Genomic DNA, 19,695 nt, shown 5'->3' with positions numbered 1-19,695 from the left:
TGGGATATTTTTAGACCTTTATATTGTAATGTAGGCGTCTCTCCTTCAAATCAAGACCCTGCATATTGAGGTAAATATCTTTCAATTTAAAATTTGTGTTTCTAACATTTTTTTAAGAACGTCTCTATACTGACGAGATGTTAATTATCTTGCCCGAGCACTGAGATTTGACTATCAGGCCCTTAGAGAGAACAAGTTAAACTTTAACATTTTACTACCTCTCTCTCCTAACCCCTGCTGGGGATGTAATTTCTTATGCTGGCTGTGTTTATAACTTTTCTATAGCCAATACTTAAAGGGGACAGTAAAGTCAAACTTTAAATGTAATTATTCACATAGAGCTTGCAATTTTAAACAACTTTACAATGTGCTTATTTTATCTAATTTGCTTAGCGCTGATATTCTTTGTTGAAAAGCAAATTAGACTCTGGAGCAGCAATGCACTACTGTAAGATAGCTGCCAATTAGTGGCTGTACATATATGCCTCTTGTCATTGGATCGTTAGGTATATTCAGCTAGCTCACAGTAGAACAATACTGCTCCTTCAGCAAAGCATAGCAAGATAATAAGGTAAATTGGAAAGTTGTTGAATATTGTATGTTCTATGTGAGTCATGAACAAAAACCAAATTGGGTTTCATGTCTCTTTTAAGTATTGACATTTTCAGTATAGGTGCAACGTGCTATTTCAAGTGTCAAAATAAAGGTAAATGAGCTATGTGAAAATAATTTAATATACCTCAGGTGGTGAAATAGATAATTGTGAACAAATTAAAAGGGGGATTTTTTATTTATTTATAGTGTGTTGCTCTTTAACCTCGATAACTAAAGCAAAACTATTTAAATGTGAGCTGTAAGACTCGTGCACAGTGACTGACTGTAAATAGTTTGCATCAAAAATCAAGATAATACATTTTTAATTTGTTAAACTAAAAAGTTGCATTTAAAAATGATTAAATGTTGTAATGTGGTGTTACCATCATTATGGGTTGTATACTGCTAGCCTGAATAATATTTTCACAGGGTTAGGAAGGGGAATGCTGATGGTTTATGAAAACAAGGGTGCAGTGACCTGAAATATGTTATGAACTGCTCGTCTGTGTTGTTTAACTAGACCCTCGGCTGGATTTTGAAAGGCTAACAATGGATTTCATCCCTTCTGTTATTTATCAAATCCAAATAAAATCTTGATACCCAATGTTTACAATCAGATTGAAACAATATAAGAGTATGTTGTCACGTATGCAGAACTTCCATAGATGCAAAGGTTGTTGCTGAAAACGACACTGTCTTGCTTTCTTCATGGCTGTGTCATGTGTTCTATGTGAAAGTGCTAATTAAAAAGCAAGCAGACTTCTCTCGGTCACACAAATCCGCACATGCTCTCCATCTTCCGGCTGGCAAACTTCAAAGTAACCAAAGACAGCGGCACACGTATATCTGTTTTATGGCGTAATTCTTTACCTGAGCACCCTGCAACAAATTACTTAGAACTGAAGTATGCAAGCTATTTCACTTTATTTTATATCAAATATAGTTTTTCCCAATAAAAAAATTTCAATGACGAATTACAAACTTTTATGTGGTTTCCGTGCAGTCTTACAAGCATTTGAATAGTTTCTTCACTTTACAAAAGAAAGAGGGCACCTCAATGGTGCAGAGTTCCAATGCAATCACCTTATTGTATATGACAAATCACGTACTCACAATTGAACATGCACCCCATAGTGCTAATGTCACATGCTGAACCTTTTGTAAACCGCACAGCTGACTTGTACACCGACAGACGTGATCTGTCTCAATCCACGACACTTCACAGATACAGATATTTATTATGGCATAATAGCCCCATAAAAACGGCAAACTGGCTCAGTCATCATACAGATCTACTAGTATAAAGCTCAGATCTCCACCAGAATAAAACAAAAAATGTTTTATTAAAATAAACTCACGACACATTTCTTGGGTTTACCGTTCTATCAGGTGACTTTTTACGTTGTCGCTCTGAGTTTTCTATTATAGTTCAATTTGCGTCCATACTTGTGAAGCTCAGATTGCAGTTATTTTTTCTATTTCTTTTTGAATAAGCACGAAAATACGCATATGACTTGACCCGCATGGATGTGTGTTGTAGGAAAGTATGCCTGCACTCAACACAGCAGATCTCTTTCAATTTACCTGTGGGTGGAGAAGGCGATAGGGAGGTTATTTTTTGTGTGACCACATATGATGAATTTATGTTTAAAGTGAATGTAAAGTTTGCGGAATAAGTGACCGGTTTCTAAAAATCCTATTAAAATCAGGGGCACTTTCATTCATCAAGCTTTACATTTCACTGGTTTTGTTAAAATACTTACCTTTTCTTCGTGAAAGCTGCTCCAGCGTTTCTCCAGCCCGTCGCAAGCATCTTCATATGTCAGCAATGACGATTCCGGCATCCTCCAATCACGGCTTGTATTCTCTATCTGAATCATGAAAGAATTTTTTTGGGTTTCACTTTTAAACTTTCAGGAATCAGACTGAAATGCCTCTTAAATTGGTATTCTCTATGTATTTCTATTAGTTACTTTGTTATTTTGGTATCCTTTGTTGAAAACCATACTCAGATATGCTCAGGAGCAGAAATACACTACTGGGAGCTAGCTGGTGATTGGTGGCTACACACATGCTTTTTGTCATTGGCTCAGCAGATGTGCACAGCTAGCTCCCAGTAGTGCATTGCTTCCCTTGAGCTGGTTTTAACTATACGGTTAACCATTTTTAGGGGTTGAACCCATGGTTATATTCAAGCAGCAGTGCAATAATAAAATGCTATGACACATTTATAACTTTTTTCGTTTTGCACTTTTATGTCCCTTTAACTTTTATGTCCCTTTAAATAGTATAAATATGGTGAAAATTAGAGTGGTTTAAAGACGAACTACGTTACATTCTATCTACAAATAAAACTCTGCTTAGATTGGATTAATGTGCTCTATGTTAGTTATACCACACATCTTAAAGTTGGATGGTTTTAAAAAAATACAAATTCCAGATAGTCATTAGGGCTGGCAGGAACCTTGTTCCAAATCCGCCTCCTGCTTGAATTTTTCAGTAATTTTTCTACATTTTAAAAAGCTAAATTCACAACTTGAAACTGACCCCCAAGGGTGGGGCAGGGACCTGCATTTAAAGGGTATTTAAAACTTAAAATTCCTGGTAAAATGTTTACTTATGTGTTGTAAATCTACTATTTTAAAGTTTAATTGTATGAAAAGGGGACAACATAAATAAAAGTATATTATAAAGTAACAGTTTATGTGTAATAAAACAATATTGTATTAAAATCTCAAGGTGCTTATTACTGTCCCTTTAAACTGAGGAGGGAAATAAATTAACTGTGCTGCAAATGCCAGATGCACACTCCCTTGCAAGTCCTGGGACACACATCCTGATTGGTTGCTTAAAGTCTATTTACAATTGGATGTGGCTTACAATGACATTTTTAAGTAATGGAGTGTGCATCCATCTAGTATGTGCAGACCCAGTTATATTTTCTAGTAAGTCATTTACAGATGTCCTGTGTCACTTTCTTTTTAGCGTATGGGTAACATGTCCCTTTAATTTGCCCAATTGTTTCATTGAGTGCATTATCTGATGATCACACACGTAACAGTTGTTAATTTTAATTGTTGTAATGGTGATATCTGGGGTCATGTGAGGGATGTAGTGGGTCACGGAGCATCTGGAGCCCTGATATTCTCAGGAAATGACTCCAGAGTAGAGAATCGGATCAGAAGCCCAGGCTCCCAGATGGCTAATACATCCAGGTGCGCCCTTTGCCAATAATATGCGGCTCTTTTTATCCCTTAGGTGCACTAATTACGGCAGCTGCAAGGGATTTGCTAGGAAGTTCCAGTGATTAATGAAGTATACTTGATTTGTTGATTTGTGCAGGTCACTGGGCTGTGTGAAAGGGCAGCAATGAGGACCTAAGCGAGAACCGGCCTAGTGTGCGACTGACACCCTGTGATCTTGGTGTGGGGGGCGGATCTTTAAAATATAGCGTGCTGCACTGGGATGTTATGTCTGTTCTGCTTGGAAAACCACACTATTAGAATTACTGTGTTTTTTTGTGTTAGGATCCCTTGTTTGTTTGGGTCTGTTGCTAGATTCACTAAGAGGGGATTACAGTGTTTTTTGGTGCATCTAAAAGAAAACTTAATTTGTATTATAATTTGCTAAAACAAACGTTTTGTTCTTGGATGCGTGGTTGTCCATCAATAGCTAATGAGCTTCTTTCCCACAGACAGGTATTTTTTTTCAAATGGATGGACAGTATTCAGTTTTTTTTTTTTTTTTTTATAGGAAATCGACAAATAATACAAAATAGTACTCAGAGAAATATGAACTGGACTCACTTAGCTCATAGTTTGTATATAGCAATGTGTTTAAGAAAATCTGTATGTAAAATTTAGTTCTGTGCGTTTTTTTCCAAGAAAAATGTCTATTTGGCCATCTAAGGTCTGTTTTAAAGGGACACTAAAGTTGAAATTTAACGTTCATGATTTAGATAGAGCACACAATTTTAAACAATTTTCCCATATACTTCCGTTATCTAAATGTGCACAATCTTTTTATATGCACTCTTTCCGAGGCACCAGCACCTACTGAGCATGTGCAAGAATTGACAGAATATATGAATAATATATTTTGTGATTGGCTGATGGCTGTTACATGGTGCAGGGGGAAGGAAAATAGAACGAACTTTAAAATTTTCCCCAAAAAAATCAATCTACTAATTTAAAAATTCAGACAAGTTGACTTTTTTGCACCTGTAAAATGGGACAGTTTGGAGAGGGGATGGAACCAAGTGTTATGTCATTTAGGCAATCGTTACATATCATTATACAGCTTATACATGTAACTAAAGGAAGTTTTATATCATTTTAAATTTGTATAGATAGGACCCTCAGAAAGATGGTACAGAAGTGTAATCAGAAACGAAATAGTTGTTTTAAATAAATATAGACCAGTATCTGCATTTTAGAGCACACAACAAGGCAGAGAAGATTGTGACTTACAGAAATCATTTTATTTATTTAATTTAAATATTAATTAAAAAGTTTGGATTTGGGGATTTGTACCTGTAGACACTAGAAAAATTATTTTTTAATGTGCTTTATTCTCAAATTTGATGCTGCAGTATGAAGAATTCTTTCATATGATCTGTGCGGAATTGTGCCTAATAAAATGTGTAAGGATGGAGTTGGAATGCTTTTAGGATTAGTATTGGCCAACAGATAATGATATCTAGGGATCAGTTACACCTAAGCTTTTTCCTCCGGCTTATAAAACTTTTAATTAATTATTCTGCGTTTCATTCTTTCTGCTTCCCAAATCTATTGTCACAGACTCATGCCTTGTCTGGCTGACTCCTCTGCCTCATATAAATTTGTCATCCCCTCCATCTGCCAGGAGACCCATATGGGAACTGTGCAAGAGCTCGATCGGTTCACACCTGGAATATTCCATTTGTCATTAGACCTCTGCTGAGGCAGAGCCTTAGGTTTATGATGCTGGAAATAGGACTTTCCTGTTTGGTTGCCGCTGTAGGCGGGATGGGTCGTGTGACACAGTTTTGTGTTCTGCTTTGGAACCTCTACACACTGTTTATAGGAAAGAGACTTGGCTACTCTTATGTGATTTGTGCCATTGAATAATAATGTACAGCAGGGGTTTAAATTTAAGAGTTTGCAAGGATATCGAGGCTCCGACCATACTTTCATTAAAGGACCACTCAATGCAGTAGAATTACATAATTAAAAAGACAATCATTTAACACCTACTCTGAATTTCAAATAAGCAGTAGATTTTTTTTCTGACAAATTTTATTTGTTTCTCCCATTTTCTGACCCCCCTATGTAGATTCAAAGAAAAGTACAGAATCCCTCAATTTGTGAACATTTAAAAATTTCAATGCTTTACTAAATCAACAGTTTAAAAGCACTATCAACATGGATGGGTTAAACGCCTAACAAACAAGCTTACGCGTTTCTGCTGTAACCTTATGCATAGATCTGGAGTTTATATATGGGAGTTTTATATTACCATTACACCCTCATCCTTAGTGTGCCATATATATAATTTATACATTTTAGATTGTAGGTTCACCACTTAGTTTGCATCTTACTCTATTTCTTCTAATACCCCTGTATCATGTGACAGACATCAGCCAATCACAGACTAGTATACGTATACCCTGTGAGTTTGCGCATATATTCAGTAGGATCTTGTTCCCCAAAAAGTGTAAATATAAAAAGACTGCAAAATTTGATAATGGAAGTAAATTAAAGTGTCTTAACTGCTGTTCTTTCTGAATCATAAAAGTTTATTTTGACTTGAGTGTCCCTTTAAAGGACTAGACATGAGTGTTTGTATATACATATATTTTTGTATAGCAAAAGTGGTTTCAGTACCAGATCTATCAACCTTAGTGGTTGTATTCTTCTTTATCCTTAAGGAAAGAGATCTCCAATTTGATAGTTAAAAACATATGCTCTAATTATTTAGAACATGTAATTGCAGCACTTGCAACTTTGCAATCATAATGGCCCTTTAAAGGGATAGAAAACAGTATTTTTCGTTGTTGTAGTAAAAATCGCTAAGCAGTAGGTTATACTTAAAGGGACAGTCTACACCTTGGTCATCTTAAAGTGAAGGTCAATTTTCATATGAAAGTGCCCGTTTTTTTTAAAAAAAATTAAAAACAGGGGCACTTTCATTCATGAAAATTGACATAGCACCGTATTTTAAAAAGACTTACCTTGTTCTTCTGAAACGCCGGATCGCCGTTCTGAAACGATGCCCCGCCTGCTTCTTCCTGTTTACTTACCCAGCAATGATGAAACCGGCTTCCTCCAATCACGGCGTTGCCTCAGGCAATGATTACCCCTGGGGGGAATCCGTAATAGGAGGATGCCGGAATCATCATTGCTGACGTATGAAGAGGCTTGCGACAGGCTGGTGAAGCACTGCAGTGGCTTCAAGAAGAAAAGATAAGTATATTTTAAAAAAAACGGCTGAAAGGTCAATTTTAATAAATGAAAGTGCCCTTGTTTTTGGGCACTTTCACATGAAAATTGACCTTTACTTTAAAGTCTTACCTTAGATCATGGCTCGACAAACCCAGGAGCCTGGGAGCCACCGGCTCCTGTCATTTTACCCCTGGCTCCTAACTTTTTGGGGTTATTCTCCAGATATCTATATACAAATCCAATTGTCTGGCTCCCAAAAATGTCTGGCTCCCAAATATTCTTACTGGCTCCTAATTTGTAAACAGATTTGTCAAGCACTGCCTTAGATTAATCTGCAAATAGCCTTCTGCACCCTTTCTATATCATGCAGCGAGCTGGAATAGTAAAACAGTTATTTTAAAATGACTATTGTTACTGGCCAGCTTGAAATGGCTGCCAACTTAGCTCTGCCCACTGATGACATCACGATCTGGGCTTTATGTAGGCTCTCTGCTGAAGAGCAGTGACAGTCTGTTGACTCCAACTAGTGAGCCTTTTGTGATTGGATGCCATATGCAGCCCAGATTGTGGTGTCATCAATGGGCTGAGCTTGGCAGCCATTTCAAAGTGGGAGAAACAATATTCATTTTAAAATAACTTTTTTACCGTTCCTGCTGCATTATACAGAAAAGGTGCAGGAGGCTATTTGCAACTTAGTCTAAGGCAAGACTTTAAGATGACCAAGGTGTAGACTGTCCCTTTAATAGAAATCATTGCAATATATATATACCTTGTATTTTTTAGTTTTTTACTTTATTTTTATAGAGGACATTACGTCTAGTCTCAGCCCTACAAGGGGGCTGTGGTCTCTACAGGAAAGCAAAGGAGCAGATTTTCTATTGAAGTGTTGCTAGGAGACATTAGGAGACATCTAATCTAGCTTCAAACAATTGATTGCCCATGCTTAGTAGAGGACTTTTGCTGCAAACATCGTGTGAAAATAGAACCTAAGTTCTGCAATGTCTGCTTGCTTATGTAGCTGCAGGCAGCAGCTGCACTGATAATTTCAAAGTGCTTATTTAGCACAAAAAAAGTCCGGTTTTGTTTTTACAGTATGTTTACTTTTTTTTCCCTGTGACTTAAAATCAAGCTGGTATATTTTGTTCTACAGCACATACATGTCTTTGCCATGTTTGTTCTGCTGTCCGTTCTCCTTTTTTAGGCAGGGCTTTGACTTCCTTTCAGCTGTTGTCAATAATATGTTCTCATTATTCGCTACTCACAATTGTAAGTAGTGGTTTAGATTTGAAAATTGCCTCTCCAGTTCCTCTTTAGCCTTTTTACAAAACCTCACTCCTTTATCAATTTTGTAGTGAGCAGATATAAGGATAATACCATGATAACAGGTTGTCTGTTAGTGAATTTAACCTCTCCTACCATTAAAGGGACGTTTATGTGCGTAGTATGTTTGTTTGGTTTTCACAATGTGGTCCAAAGTACATTTAAACAAGCCAAGCCCTTTTCTTTAATTAAAAAAATAATAAAAAAAAAAAGGCTCCACATGCAGACGAACAGACATTTTTTGTTGTTTGAAAATGAATAATGGTAAAATTCCTTTAAATGCATTGTTTTTAAAACAAATAATAAATAAATGCACAGAGCATACTTATAGGCACAGTTAAAGGGACAGTCTACACCTTAGTCATCTTAAAGCCTTACCTTAGATTAAGGCGCAAATAACCTCCTGCACCCATTTCTATATCATGCTGCAGTAACAGTAAAAAAAAAGTAATTTTAAAATGAATATTGTTTCTGGCATGGCTGCCAAGCTCCACCCACCGATGACATCACATTCTGGGCTGCATCTATGCACTCTGCTGAATAGCATTGATAGTCTGTTAAATCCAACTAGTGAGCCTTTTGTGATTGGACACCATATGCAGCCCAGATCGTGTCATCAGTGGGTGGAGCTTGGCAGCCGTTTCAAACTGGCCAGAAACAAAATTCATTTCAAAATAATTGTTTTACCGTACCTGCTGAATTTTATATAGAAAGGGGTGCAGAAAGCTATTTGCAGCTTAATCTAAGGTAAGACTGTCCCTTTTAAGTCAGAATTAAACTTTCATGTTTCAGACAGAGCATGTCGTTTTAAACAGCTCCAATTTATGTTACTAAAATTGCTATGTTCTTAAGATATCCTTTGTTGAAGAGCATACCTTGGTAGGCTCAATAACAACAATGCGCTACTGGGAGCTAGCTACTGATTGGTGGCTGCACATAAATGCCTTTTTGTCACTGTTTCACCAGATGTGTACAGCTAGCTCCCAGTAGTGCATTGCTGCTCCTGACTCTTCAACAAAGAATACTAACAGAACAAAGCAAGTATGATAATAAAGCATACAACGTTCCCATTTACCTATATTTGAATATCCTGAAAATTACATTTAGACTTTACTGTCAGCACCACACTAAAGCAATACTAGTCTAGAATTACATGTTCTGATTTGTCATTTTGCCTTTATTGATCCTAGCTATGTATTTATCTCACACAGAGGATAAACACATAGGTTAAGATCTGTTTGGGAGTCACAAGAATTGCAGCCCCTAAGCTCAAAATATTAGAAGAAGAAAAAAATATAATGTTTGCATTATACTTTCCCTTTAACACTGCATTATAGCAGCACCAACATACTACCAATGCTTATCTCTCTTAAAGGGCACAACACAATATTTCATAAAAATTACCCTAAAGCTAGCTCAAGTTAAAAAGCAATGTTTTTATTTAAATCTACATTCAATTTTTTTAGCTGTCAAACAAAAAGGGCAAAAGTCATTGAGCCCTTTAATGAAAGCTAAAAGCTGTTCTCATTAAAACGTCCTCCAGCAGTTAAATGGTTAGTATTCAAAATGCCAAAGGTACAGGGTACAACGTGTAACCATTAAACAATAAGTCAGAACAGCACAATAGAAATGTGTTGGGAAGGGAATGTTGATTAAACCTCCTCTGAGTTTGTCAAGTGTTTTGTTTTTTCAAGCAAGTGTCGGTCCTTTTACTTTTCTTCCATAGCTTTAAAGCCTTAACCCTTTGGCTGCTGCAGAGGGCAGAACACTATTTCCGCACAATGTGCTGCAAACCCCTTGGCAGCGATGGGGTTAAGTGAGCCTGCATATTCCCACACTCCCGGGCAGAGTGTCCTCACCTAAGCCATTTCCTCCCTCTACAGACCCTATTTCAGCTTCACACGACCTTTGAGTCTCTGGAGATGCTGCGGACAAAATAAGGAGCTGTTTCTGCTCTCCCGTACAAATAGCAGAACATCCGACTCTCCCAGAAACAGTCACCTGGCTTATTCCAGACATGTGCAGGTGCTCTGAATTTTGCACTCTGCTCCCAACCACCCTCCCTTGTTTCTTGGTCTTAAATTTCAGCGCTGGCCAGTTACTGCCGCCATGCAGCGCGTTAATAGGCCTCTGTATGCAAGGGACACATTTTAATACACAGCATGGCTGTCTCACTAATGTAGATCAAGTTTCAGAAGAATGCTGTTAAACTGCTTATCCTTCCCCCCTCCCATTAATAATATACTGACAAACTTTTATACAGTAATAGGGTTTCTTAACCCATTGAATGCCAGAAGGTGGCGCAACCTATTGATTTGCAGTATGTTGCAGAATTCTGTTGTACGTGCTGCAAAGTAAAAATTAACTTGATATCCCTTTAATTGCTTGGCTAATAGAGAGTGCATTTTAAAATGTATTACAGCTTTTTGAAAAATGGGTGTTTATGTGCTGAGTAAAACAATATTTTGAGTCCATTAATAGAGCTGTATGAGTTGTCCTTATTAGCCAATTAGCAGTCTATCTCACCAGACCAGATGTATACAAACATGTATTTCCTGTGAGTTTCAAAGCCAAACTAGGTAGTAAACGCCCTGTAATTACAATATTTGTCTGTCGTCTTGCAATAGATTAAAAAAAAACTTAGGAGCCAGTGGCTCCCTGGTTCCTGGCTTTGTCGAGCCCTGGGTTAAAGGGACATAAAACTGCAAAAATAAAATGCTCTAATGCGTTAAGGGTATTTCCTTTATGGCACTGCTGCTTGTATATGACTGTGTTTAACCCCTGCAAAGTCATCTTCTAGCTCCCAGTAATGCAACACTGCTCCTAAAATGACCTAGGTATGCTTTTTGACAATGGATATCAAGAGAACAAAGCACATTAAATAACTAAATAACACAAGCAAACTGGAAAGTTGTTTAAAACCACAGGCTCTATCTGAATGATAAAAGTTTCATTTTGACGTTACTGTCCCTTTTAATAGAATAAAATCTATTTCACCAGAATATTGTACTGTATTTGTAAATACAATGTACATCTATGTATTCACAACTTATTTGCATTTCCTGTTCTACAGTTCAACAAAGCTGCACAGTATAATAATAATAATAATAATAAAATCATTGTATATAAAAGTAAGTCGCGCTATATAGACACTGGGTACTTCAGTAGTGCAGTAATCTGGTAAGGTGATTTAGGCAGCTGATGCACATACTTATCAATGTTTGGGCTGCAATAAAGGGGCATTAAAGGGACATTTAAATACTAAATAAATCATTGCTTGAATTATGCATTTGGTATGTGTATTTTTAAAATTTATATTAGTTGTTTAAATATTAAAAAAAATAATGGTAAAGTTAATGTCCAAAAAGCAGTAGGAGCTGCCATATTGTAACTTAGGTTACCTTTTCTGTTGAGGCCAATTAGGAGTGGTTATAAATGGCTTACTAGAGTGTGCGGAATATAGTTGTAATAAATAAAAAGAGAGAAGCGCTCAGCCTGGGAACGAACAGTAGCATAATAGCCTGTTCTATAGCTAGTTACGGCCCTAGGAGCAGCCTCAATATGTGCCTTTCACAGAGAAGAGCTTTCCTATAGCATTTCAGTCTGATCCTGACTAAACAGTGCAGTCATGAAATACCAGGCAATCCCTCTCTGAACGAGAGAACCGGCAAAACCCCAGACGTCCGTTTCGGCCTAGTGTGGGCCTCGTCAGTGAGGTGCAGCCATATCCCTCTAGGCACACTGAGCAATATAGCTGTGTCTGCACTTCCGTGTTTAACATGAATTGGAAAGTCCACAATATTCAGAATTAAATTACAGGAAAGGAGAACAAAATAAACAATCAAAGTATATTGCAAAATTACAGTACTTAAGTTTTACTATCACACGGTTTTGCAGAAAATGTCCTCTGCTGAGCATGGGCAATACACTGCATTATATAATAAGTGTCTCCTAGCAATACTTAAAAAGGAAAAGCTGCTCCTTTGCCTTCTTGTAGAACCCTCAGCCCCCTTTTTAGGGTTGTGGCAGGAATCAATGGCCCCTGCATAAATTAAGTATAAAAAAAAAAAAAAAGGTAAAATCAAATAAAATACATATTTCAAAAGTATATCTCATTGCTTAGTGCCTTTTTAATTACAGCAATGAAACAGACTGCTTTATATCCCTTATATCATGCATATGTGTGTGAAAAAGGGAGAGTTACATTTGTTTAAAGGGACATTGAACACTAAATAATGATGTGACTGAAACACAGATTAGTATTTACATGTATAGTGTTACATTTATATTAGTTGTTTAAATATTGGAGATATAAGTGTAAAGTTTGTCTGCTGTGGGGGTGTAATGTAGAGTAAAACGCTGTTCTCCTTATCTGATCTATGAGACCAGTGACCGCTATAAAGCAATCAGCGTTTAATATCTCTAATGATTTTGAAACTGACAAGTGCATGTTTGTGCGCATATTATCCTAAGGAACAGATTGCTTACAAAGCATGATTGGTCAATCACAACACATCTTCATAAGCATTTAAGTATTTATCTTCTCAGATCTGGGGGGGGACGGACTTTTTTTTGTTTAAATTCCGTTCTAGATGTGTCAGAGAAAAACATAACTATCACTTAAACCTGGAGAGAGCACCACCTGGTGGCAGTTTAGTAAAATGTCACACAGTAGTTATAACCATGCTGACTTGTTTTGTCTTTGAAGAAATGCAAATAATTTCAGTTGTAACCAAGAAACATTCTTCCCTGATAAAGTACAATTGTTTTGTAATCAGAGACGGCTGTTTCTTGTCCCCTTAATGAAAAAGTTTTGAAACTATGGATTTGCAAGCGACAAGTGAAATTTTCATCAAAAGCAAATGTATCTATGTCTCAATATGTCGGAAGCTAAATAGGGGTAAATTCACAGCTCTTCCGGCTATGTGGACCAGGTTTGCACGATCAAGCCTGCAGCCACATATTTAAGAAGCAAAAACTGCTGCTTTCTCCTCTTCACCACCTCAGAGGTTATGAGCTCAATCGCCCCCCACTTGCTTGTCTGGAGTGATTGACATTTCCTGCTAGAGCAGGGGGCATTGTTGCACACGAATCCTCTTGTCCGATTTAAAATGTCGCCATGCGATTAAACATCGGAAGTTGTGAATGCAGGCGGCTAGGTTTACTACTTGCAGGGGTGGTACATTTTTGCCATAGAATTTGCACAAAAAATACATAAACTATTTGTTTTGGGATTATTAAAATTCTGTAGTTATCCTTTAACCTTGGTGGGGTGGGGCTCTTTTTAAAGGGACATTTACATGCTTTTATTTGTTAGGGAGCTACTAATGCACAAATTGTATGCTCTATCACAATTTAACCTCATGTATTTAACCTCTTTGTGGCCATATCTGGCTCAGAAGTATTGTAGCTGAGGATTGGGTCTTTACCTTTTAACCCCTTAGTGGGAATCAGTAATGCAAAAATATGCGCTCTAATTAAATTGTCATTTTTTTGCATTTGAATGTCTAACACAAATCACATCTTTTTTTATGATCAAGTAGATTACTGCAACGATGGTGTGAAATAGAAAATCTGGAATAATTCTATAATTAAGAGTACATTGTGCTATTACTGAACCAAAGAGCTTACAATCAACTGTGTGCCCTCTTGTGAATGCAAACTCTGAATTTTAATGCATTTTTTTCTGGTTTCATAGAGTGACCAACAGCTGGACTGTGCCTTGGATTTGATGAGACGTCTTCCCCCACAACAGATAGAGAAGAACCTTAGCGACCTCATCGACTTGGTAAGCGCCCTGTGCAGCCCGTTATTGGCTCTGTTGCACAACATTCTCTTTGCTACAGTGCATTGTTGGCAGATTAGTTTGTGGTGTCTTTTGTTCATTCTTGGGGTTGAAATGAAAATGTAAAATGATTTGCAATTAGCAAGAGAGAGTACTGTAAAGGGGGAGGGCGACATTCCTTGCACTTCACATCTCAGTCTGTTGCCTTCATTAGCAGAGCAGGTAAGCGCTCCCCCTCTGCTATATCAGTTCTGCTCCTACAGCTGCAGAGCTTCTAATTAGAGCACATTACACACCATGTCAGTCACTTACCGCACAGAGAGAGCAGAGGCTCTGCCAAATCTTTTATAAAAGCTTAATGGGTCACATCAATATTAATAACAGACTCTTAGCTAGAACTTTTTATTTGGTAAAAACAAGTGTTAGAAACTTAAAGGGACAGTATACTGTAACATTGATTTTCTCTTAATGTGTTTCCAGTTGCTTTTTGTTACCAACTGCAGAGTATATTATGTATGGGAATTTGCTTTTAATGTTTATTTGTGTATGTGAAATAGCTGATTTTGTGTTTTGAAGCCACAACTTTATAAAATGGGTAGAGCTTGTAGATATATAATCAGATCTCATTACTGTATCACATTGTGTACGTATACAAGATTCTTTATCTTATCTGTCTATAAACCAAAGATCAATACTTGGAGAGAACAATGGATAATTAACATTGTATTATCTTATCTCCTATACCCCACTGGGAGTGTAATTTCTTCTGCTGGCTGTGTTTACACAATTTATCTATAGCTTGGACCTTAGGCCAGAAACTTTCAGAATAGGTTGGGATACCACCGGCTAAATCAACTATTTTAAATGATGATATAAGGGTAAAGGAAATACTTGTAAACAATTTAATACACTCCAGCAGGTAAAATGGATCATTGGGAACACATTTTTTGAGTAAACTGTCCCTTTAAAGTGAACTATGGAGAACCTATTTGCTCCATGACATGTGTTTTAATTTTGCATGAGAGCAAACCTTATCATAAAGTGTAAAGAGGAAATTAAACGCTAAAAAAAAATCTAAACATAATAATGATGCATTTTTATTTTTAAATATTAGTTTCAATATAGAAGAAATAAGTGCAAACGTTCAGTCTGTATTGAGTGCTGCCATGTTGTAACCAGGTTTAACTGTTTGTTTTCCTTATCTTATTGCAGCTAAAGCAGTTAGACCGAGACAGCCGATAAACTAACAGGGATTAATGACTCTCAAGTAGGATTTGTTAGTCATTTTGTACATTCTAAGAATGTTAAAGGGACAGAGAGGTCAATATTTAAATGTGCATTTCAATTTTGAATAGAAGCTTTTGCAAGATACTTTCAATAGCAAAAATGCTTCTAGTAAAAGTCACTGTGGTTTTTCAGCAGTATATGCACCAAATGCCAGGTCTGCTCAGAGGGCTGGTGCTGGTTTGTGTGAGTGAAGACTTAATTTGTATGATACAAGCCCCTTCTGTGTCTGTCTGAGAAGGTGCAGTGTTTAATACCGATGCACAGGATATTTGCAGCATATGTACATATGCCGCTAAAAACAGTAATGACTTTTACTTGAAGCAGTTTTTCTGTATTGAAAAATTGTTTCTATCCGAAATTGAAATGCTCCCATGCATGACCTCTTTATCCCTTTAACAGAACAAGCTAGATCTTCTTCACACTTTCAGCTTTAAAGGGACACTGAATCCACATTTTTTTCTTTCGTGATTCAGATAGAGCAGCCATTTTAAGCAACTTTCTAATTTACTCCTATTATCAATTTTCTTCCTAATGGGAAAGAGTCCACAGCTGCATTCATTACTTGTGGGAAATAACAACCTTGCCACCAGGAGGAAGCAGAGACACACCAGCCAAATGCTCAAATACTCCTCCCACTTCCCCTATCCCCCAGTCATTCTTTGCCTTTCGTCCTAGGAGGTTGGCAGAGAAGTGTCAGAAGTTTTTTTGTTTTTTGTTACTTTTTATGTAAAGTGTGTCTCTCATGGAGGGTAGTACTCTTCACAATGGGACAGGCGTTTTAAGTAGTCCTGTTAGTCTCTCAGTTAGGGCCTGGGTGAATGTTAGTCCGAAGATGCAGTGGGAGTTTTCTGTGCGATACTATCCCGACTCGTATTAACAGCTCCTCTAGCACTTGGCGTTGCTGATCCTTTGCTTCGCTACCTGCTGTCTTCTCTCATGTCTGACAGAGGCAACACTACTATCCGTCACACTTGAAGGGCCGTGTTCCTGTTCCATGGCGTAAATTCTGGTAAGATCTTTTCATTTTATCAATATGAATGTTATGTGACAGATAGGTATGGGTCTCAGTGAGACTCCTCTTTACGGATCTGGGAATCATGGGATAATTCCTTCCTTAGGGGGGGATTTGTGAACAGGGTGGGGTTCCTTAATCATGTTTCTTATGTGATCTCCCTGCTTTGTGTAGTGGGTATTAGCTCTGAGGCTGAGACTGGAGATTTGCTTGGAGATTTTAGTGGGGCCTAGTTGCCGCATTTTTCTGGCGTGCTTTTTTGGACTTTACGGTTCACCTTGTGACCGGGCATTGTTACGCTGGGTGTTTACGCTTCCGCATTCCTGATCGTGTGGCAACGAAGACTTTCTGCTTCGTTTGGATTTGGTCATAGGAGGTGATGAGTGTCCCAGCCATTGTGGGTGTCAGATGTCGTTTTTTTTTTTTATAGTCCTATTTTCTCCTGTTAAGTGTAGTCAGTCCACGGGTCATCCATTACTTATGGGATATTAACTCCTCCCCAACAGGAAGTGCAAGAGGATCACCCAAGCAGAGCTGCTATATAGCTCCTCCCCTCTACATCATACCCAGTCATTCTCTTGCACCCAACTAATAGATAGGATGTGTGAGAGGACTGTGGTTATTAAACTTAGTTTTTATTTCTTCAATCAAAAGAAAGGTTCTTCAGGCAGTGGTTCCTTCTGTGTAAAGATCCTGCCTTTCCCTCCCGTCATCCGTGTACTTCTAGCTTTGGTATTGGTATCCCATAAGTAATGGATGACCTGTGGACTGACTACACTTAACAGGAGAAAACATAATTTATGCTTACCTGATAAATTCCTTTCTCCTGTAGTGTAGTCAGTCCACGGCCCGCCCTGTTTTTTATGGCAGGTCTAAATTTTAAATTAAATTCCAGTCACCACTGCACCCTATAGTTTCTCCTTTCTCATTTGGTTTCGGTCGAATGACTGGGTATGACGTAGAGGGGAGGAGCTATATAGCAGCTCTGCTTGGGTGATCCTCTTGCACTTCCTGTTGGGGAGGAGTTAATATCCCATAAGTAATGGATGACCCGTGGACTGACTACACTACAGGAGAAAGGAATTTATCAGGTAAGCATAAATTATGTTTTTCTCTTTGGTTTTAACCATGGAGGATTCTGAAGCTGACACTGTCGTTTCTGATTCTTCCTCTTGTGAGGAAGGTGCTTCGGCCCCACTGACGCAGATTTATCAGTCCTGTCTCTTGTGCCTTCTTAGAGCATCTGGTTCCTCGGGCTCGGGGAACCAGGGGCCTATTCAGCCATCAGCCTCTGGGGGCTCTGTCCCTCAAGCGGTGGATTCCCAACATCACCCTTCCTCTACATTTGCGGGTAACCCTAATGTTAATTCTCCCTCCGCACAGAGTGGTCATTTCCACCTCAATATATTAATGGCGCTGGTTCGCTTGGAGGAACCGGAGGTTTCTGCGCGGTTGTGTTCTTGCCCGATTTATCCCGCGTGTCCAGTCTTCGGATGGGTCTATTCAGTTTCCTCCGGGGGTGAATATTCCATGTTGCACCTTTCGTTATCGGATCGCGCGGCTGCGCGTTCTCCTCTGTCGTCTTTTCGACTTATTGGGGGACCCTCTCCTCTATCTGTCGGGGAATGTGTCCTCGAATGGTTCTTCGAGCTAGACTATTGGGGATGTTGATCGTCTCCTGTCGGTCGCTCGTGTCCTTTCCCAGAGTTTTTTTGGCAGATGAGTTTGGGCTGCCTTATTTTCTTTCATCCGGTTAGGATGTTTTTTTTTTTTTTTTTTTTTTTTATTATTCCTTCGGGAATTTCTGGGATGGACTTGTGTTTTATTACTTCTTTGGAAGTTGTTCGCGGACTGTTGGGTCCGCAGTTTGTGTGCAATTTTTTTAATTGTCAGTGACACCTGTTGCGCCTGACGGGTCCGGCGGGACCTTGAGTGTTTTGTTTTTATTATTTGTTTTCACAAACTACATTTATATACATCTACATCCGGGTCTTCAGGTCTGCGTACCGGGAGAGATTGGGCGTGCCGCTCTGTTCCCAGGGCTTGGTGGCTCTCCTTTCAGGGGGCGGGGCCGTCTCCGCTAGGGCGGTTTTTGGGCCTTGGTTTTCTTGCTACCCTTTGGGTGGTTTAGACTCCTATGGTCTCTGGAACTCGTTTCGTTCCGCTTTTACGGGATCCTCTTCGTGGATTAGCGGTGGATCGCTTGAATGGTTTGCGAGACATAGCGGGATCATGCCTGCATTATCTGTGATCCGAGAGCGGTGCTGTGTGGTGGCTAGTCTGTGACTTGCCACGCGGGAGCCTGGTCGCCTTCTTCGCTGCTGGAGGTCTCTTCTAGCTGGAACCCGTTGTTATGGGGTCGCCTTGTTTCGGTTCTAGTTCTGTTTTTTCCCCAGACTTTTATCCACCCTCTTAAGGTCGGGTGCTGACGTGGAACCCTAGTTTCTGACAGTCGTGGAGTTTAGCTCTGTGTTGTGGGTTCTATCACCTTGAGATCAGTTCTGCGTTTTTTCGCGGTCCTTTTCTTGAGGGTTTTGCTAGAGTTACCGTTTTCAGGTTTTCTCCTCTGGTGAGGAGTGTCTGACCGGAATTTTGGTCGGGGTCCTTTTCAGGTCTATTTGTTGATCTGAGATTGGGCTGGGGTTCCGGGTGGTGTTGGTATATCTCTGTCTATGATTGTCCCGGTTTTTCCCTCTGGTATTCGGGTTGCGTCTGGAAGGGTTTCTTCTTTTTCTCTCTTTACAGTAGAGAGCCTGGTCCCCTTCTTATGGCTGCTCGGGGCCTTTGTTTTCTGTGTAGTGCCTTGGTAAGGGTCACTTTCTCCTCATCTTCCCCACCGGTATCTGTTGTGGGGCCCTGAGATTGCTACCTCGGGTAGTCTCTGCTCCTTTGGGGGCTGACTCGTTTTGGGTTCGTTTTGACTCCTGTGTTGAGTTTTATGTCCGAGGGGCAAGGTTCCCTTGGGGGACTTTTGTCTCTGTGGGTTTCCTATTTGTCCCTGGTTCAGGGATGGAGATGCCCTTGGGAGTGGACTTCTGGTTTCGGTGTTCCTCTGGTTCTGGTGGGACTCTGCCCGTGTTTCTGGTCACACTCTTATCGAGGTGGCTGATGGGACTCTGTCCCTGGACTTTTCACTGACAGGTTGCTCTTTCAGTGTTCTGGTCATCTTTTCACTTTTCAGCTGTCCCTGTTTCTTTTGGATGCAGTGGATCCCTGTTGAGGTGCTCTCTGAGCTCTTGGGGGGGTTTGGATCTCTTAATTTTCCCTCCATGGGA

At 39.1% G+C, this 19,695-nt stretch overlaps 1 protein-coding gene across 2 annotated transcripts in view; it reads left to right on the top strand.

Annotated features, from left to right (window-relative positions):
• Window positions 1-19,695, top strand: part of CAPZB (capping actin protein of muscle Z-line subunit beta) — a 116,780-nt gene that overhangs the window by 40,461 nt on the left and 56,624 nt on the right. For both annotated transcript variants that reach the window (XM_053690297.1, XM_053690296.1), the window contains exon 2: window positions 14,035-14,124. In XM_053690297.1, coding sequence (XP_053546272.1) covers window positions 14,035-14,124 — 90 coding nt within the window. The remainder of the gene's footprint in view (window positions 1-14,034; window positions 14,125-19,695) is intronic.

Source organism: Bombina bombina, chromosome 8 (genome assembly GCF_027579735.1).
Source record: "Bombina bombina isolate aBomBom1 chromosome 8, aBomBom1.pri, whole genome shotgun sequence".
Lineage (NCBI taxonomy): Eukaryota > Metazoa > Chordata > Amphibia > Anura > Bombinatoridae > Bombina > Bombina bombina.
Note: the sequence above shows the minus strand (reverse complement) of the source record. Positions and strands in the feature narration are given on the sequence as shown.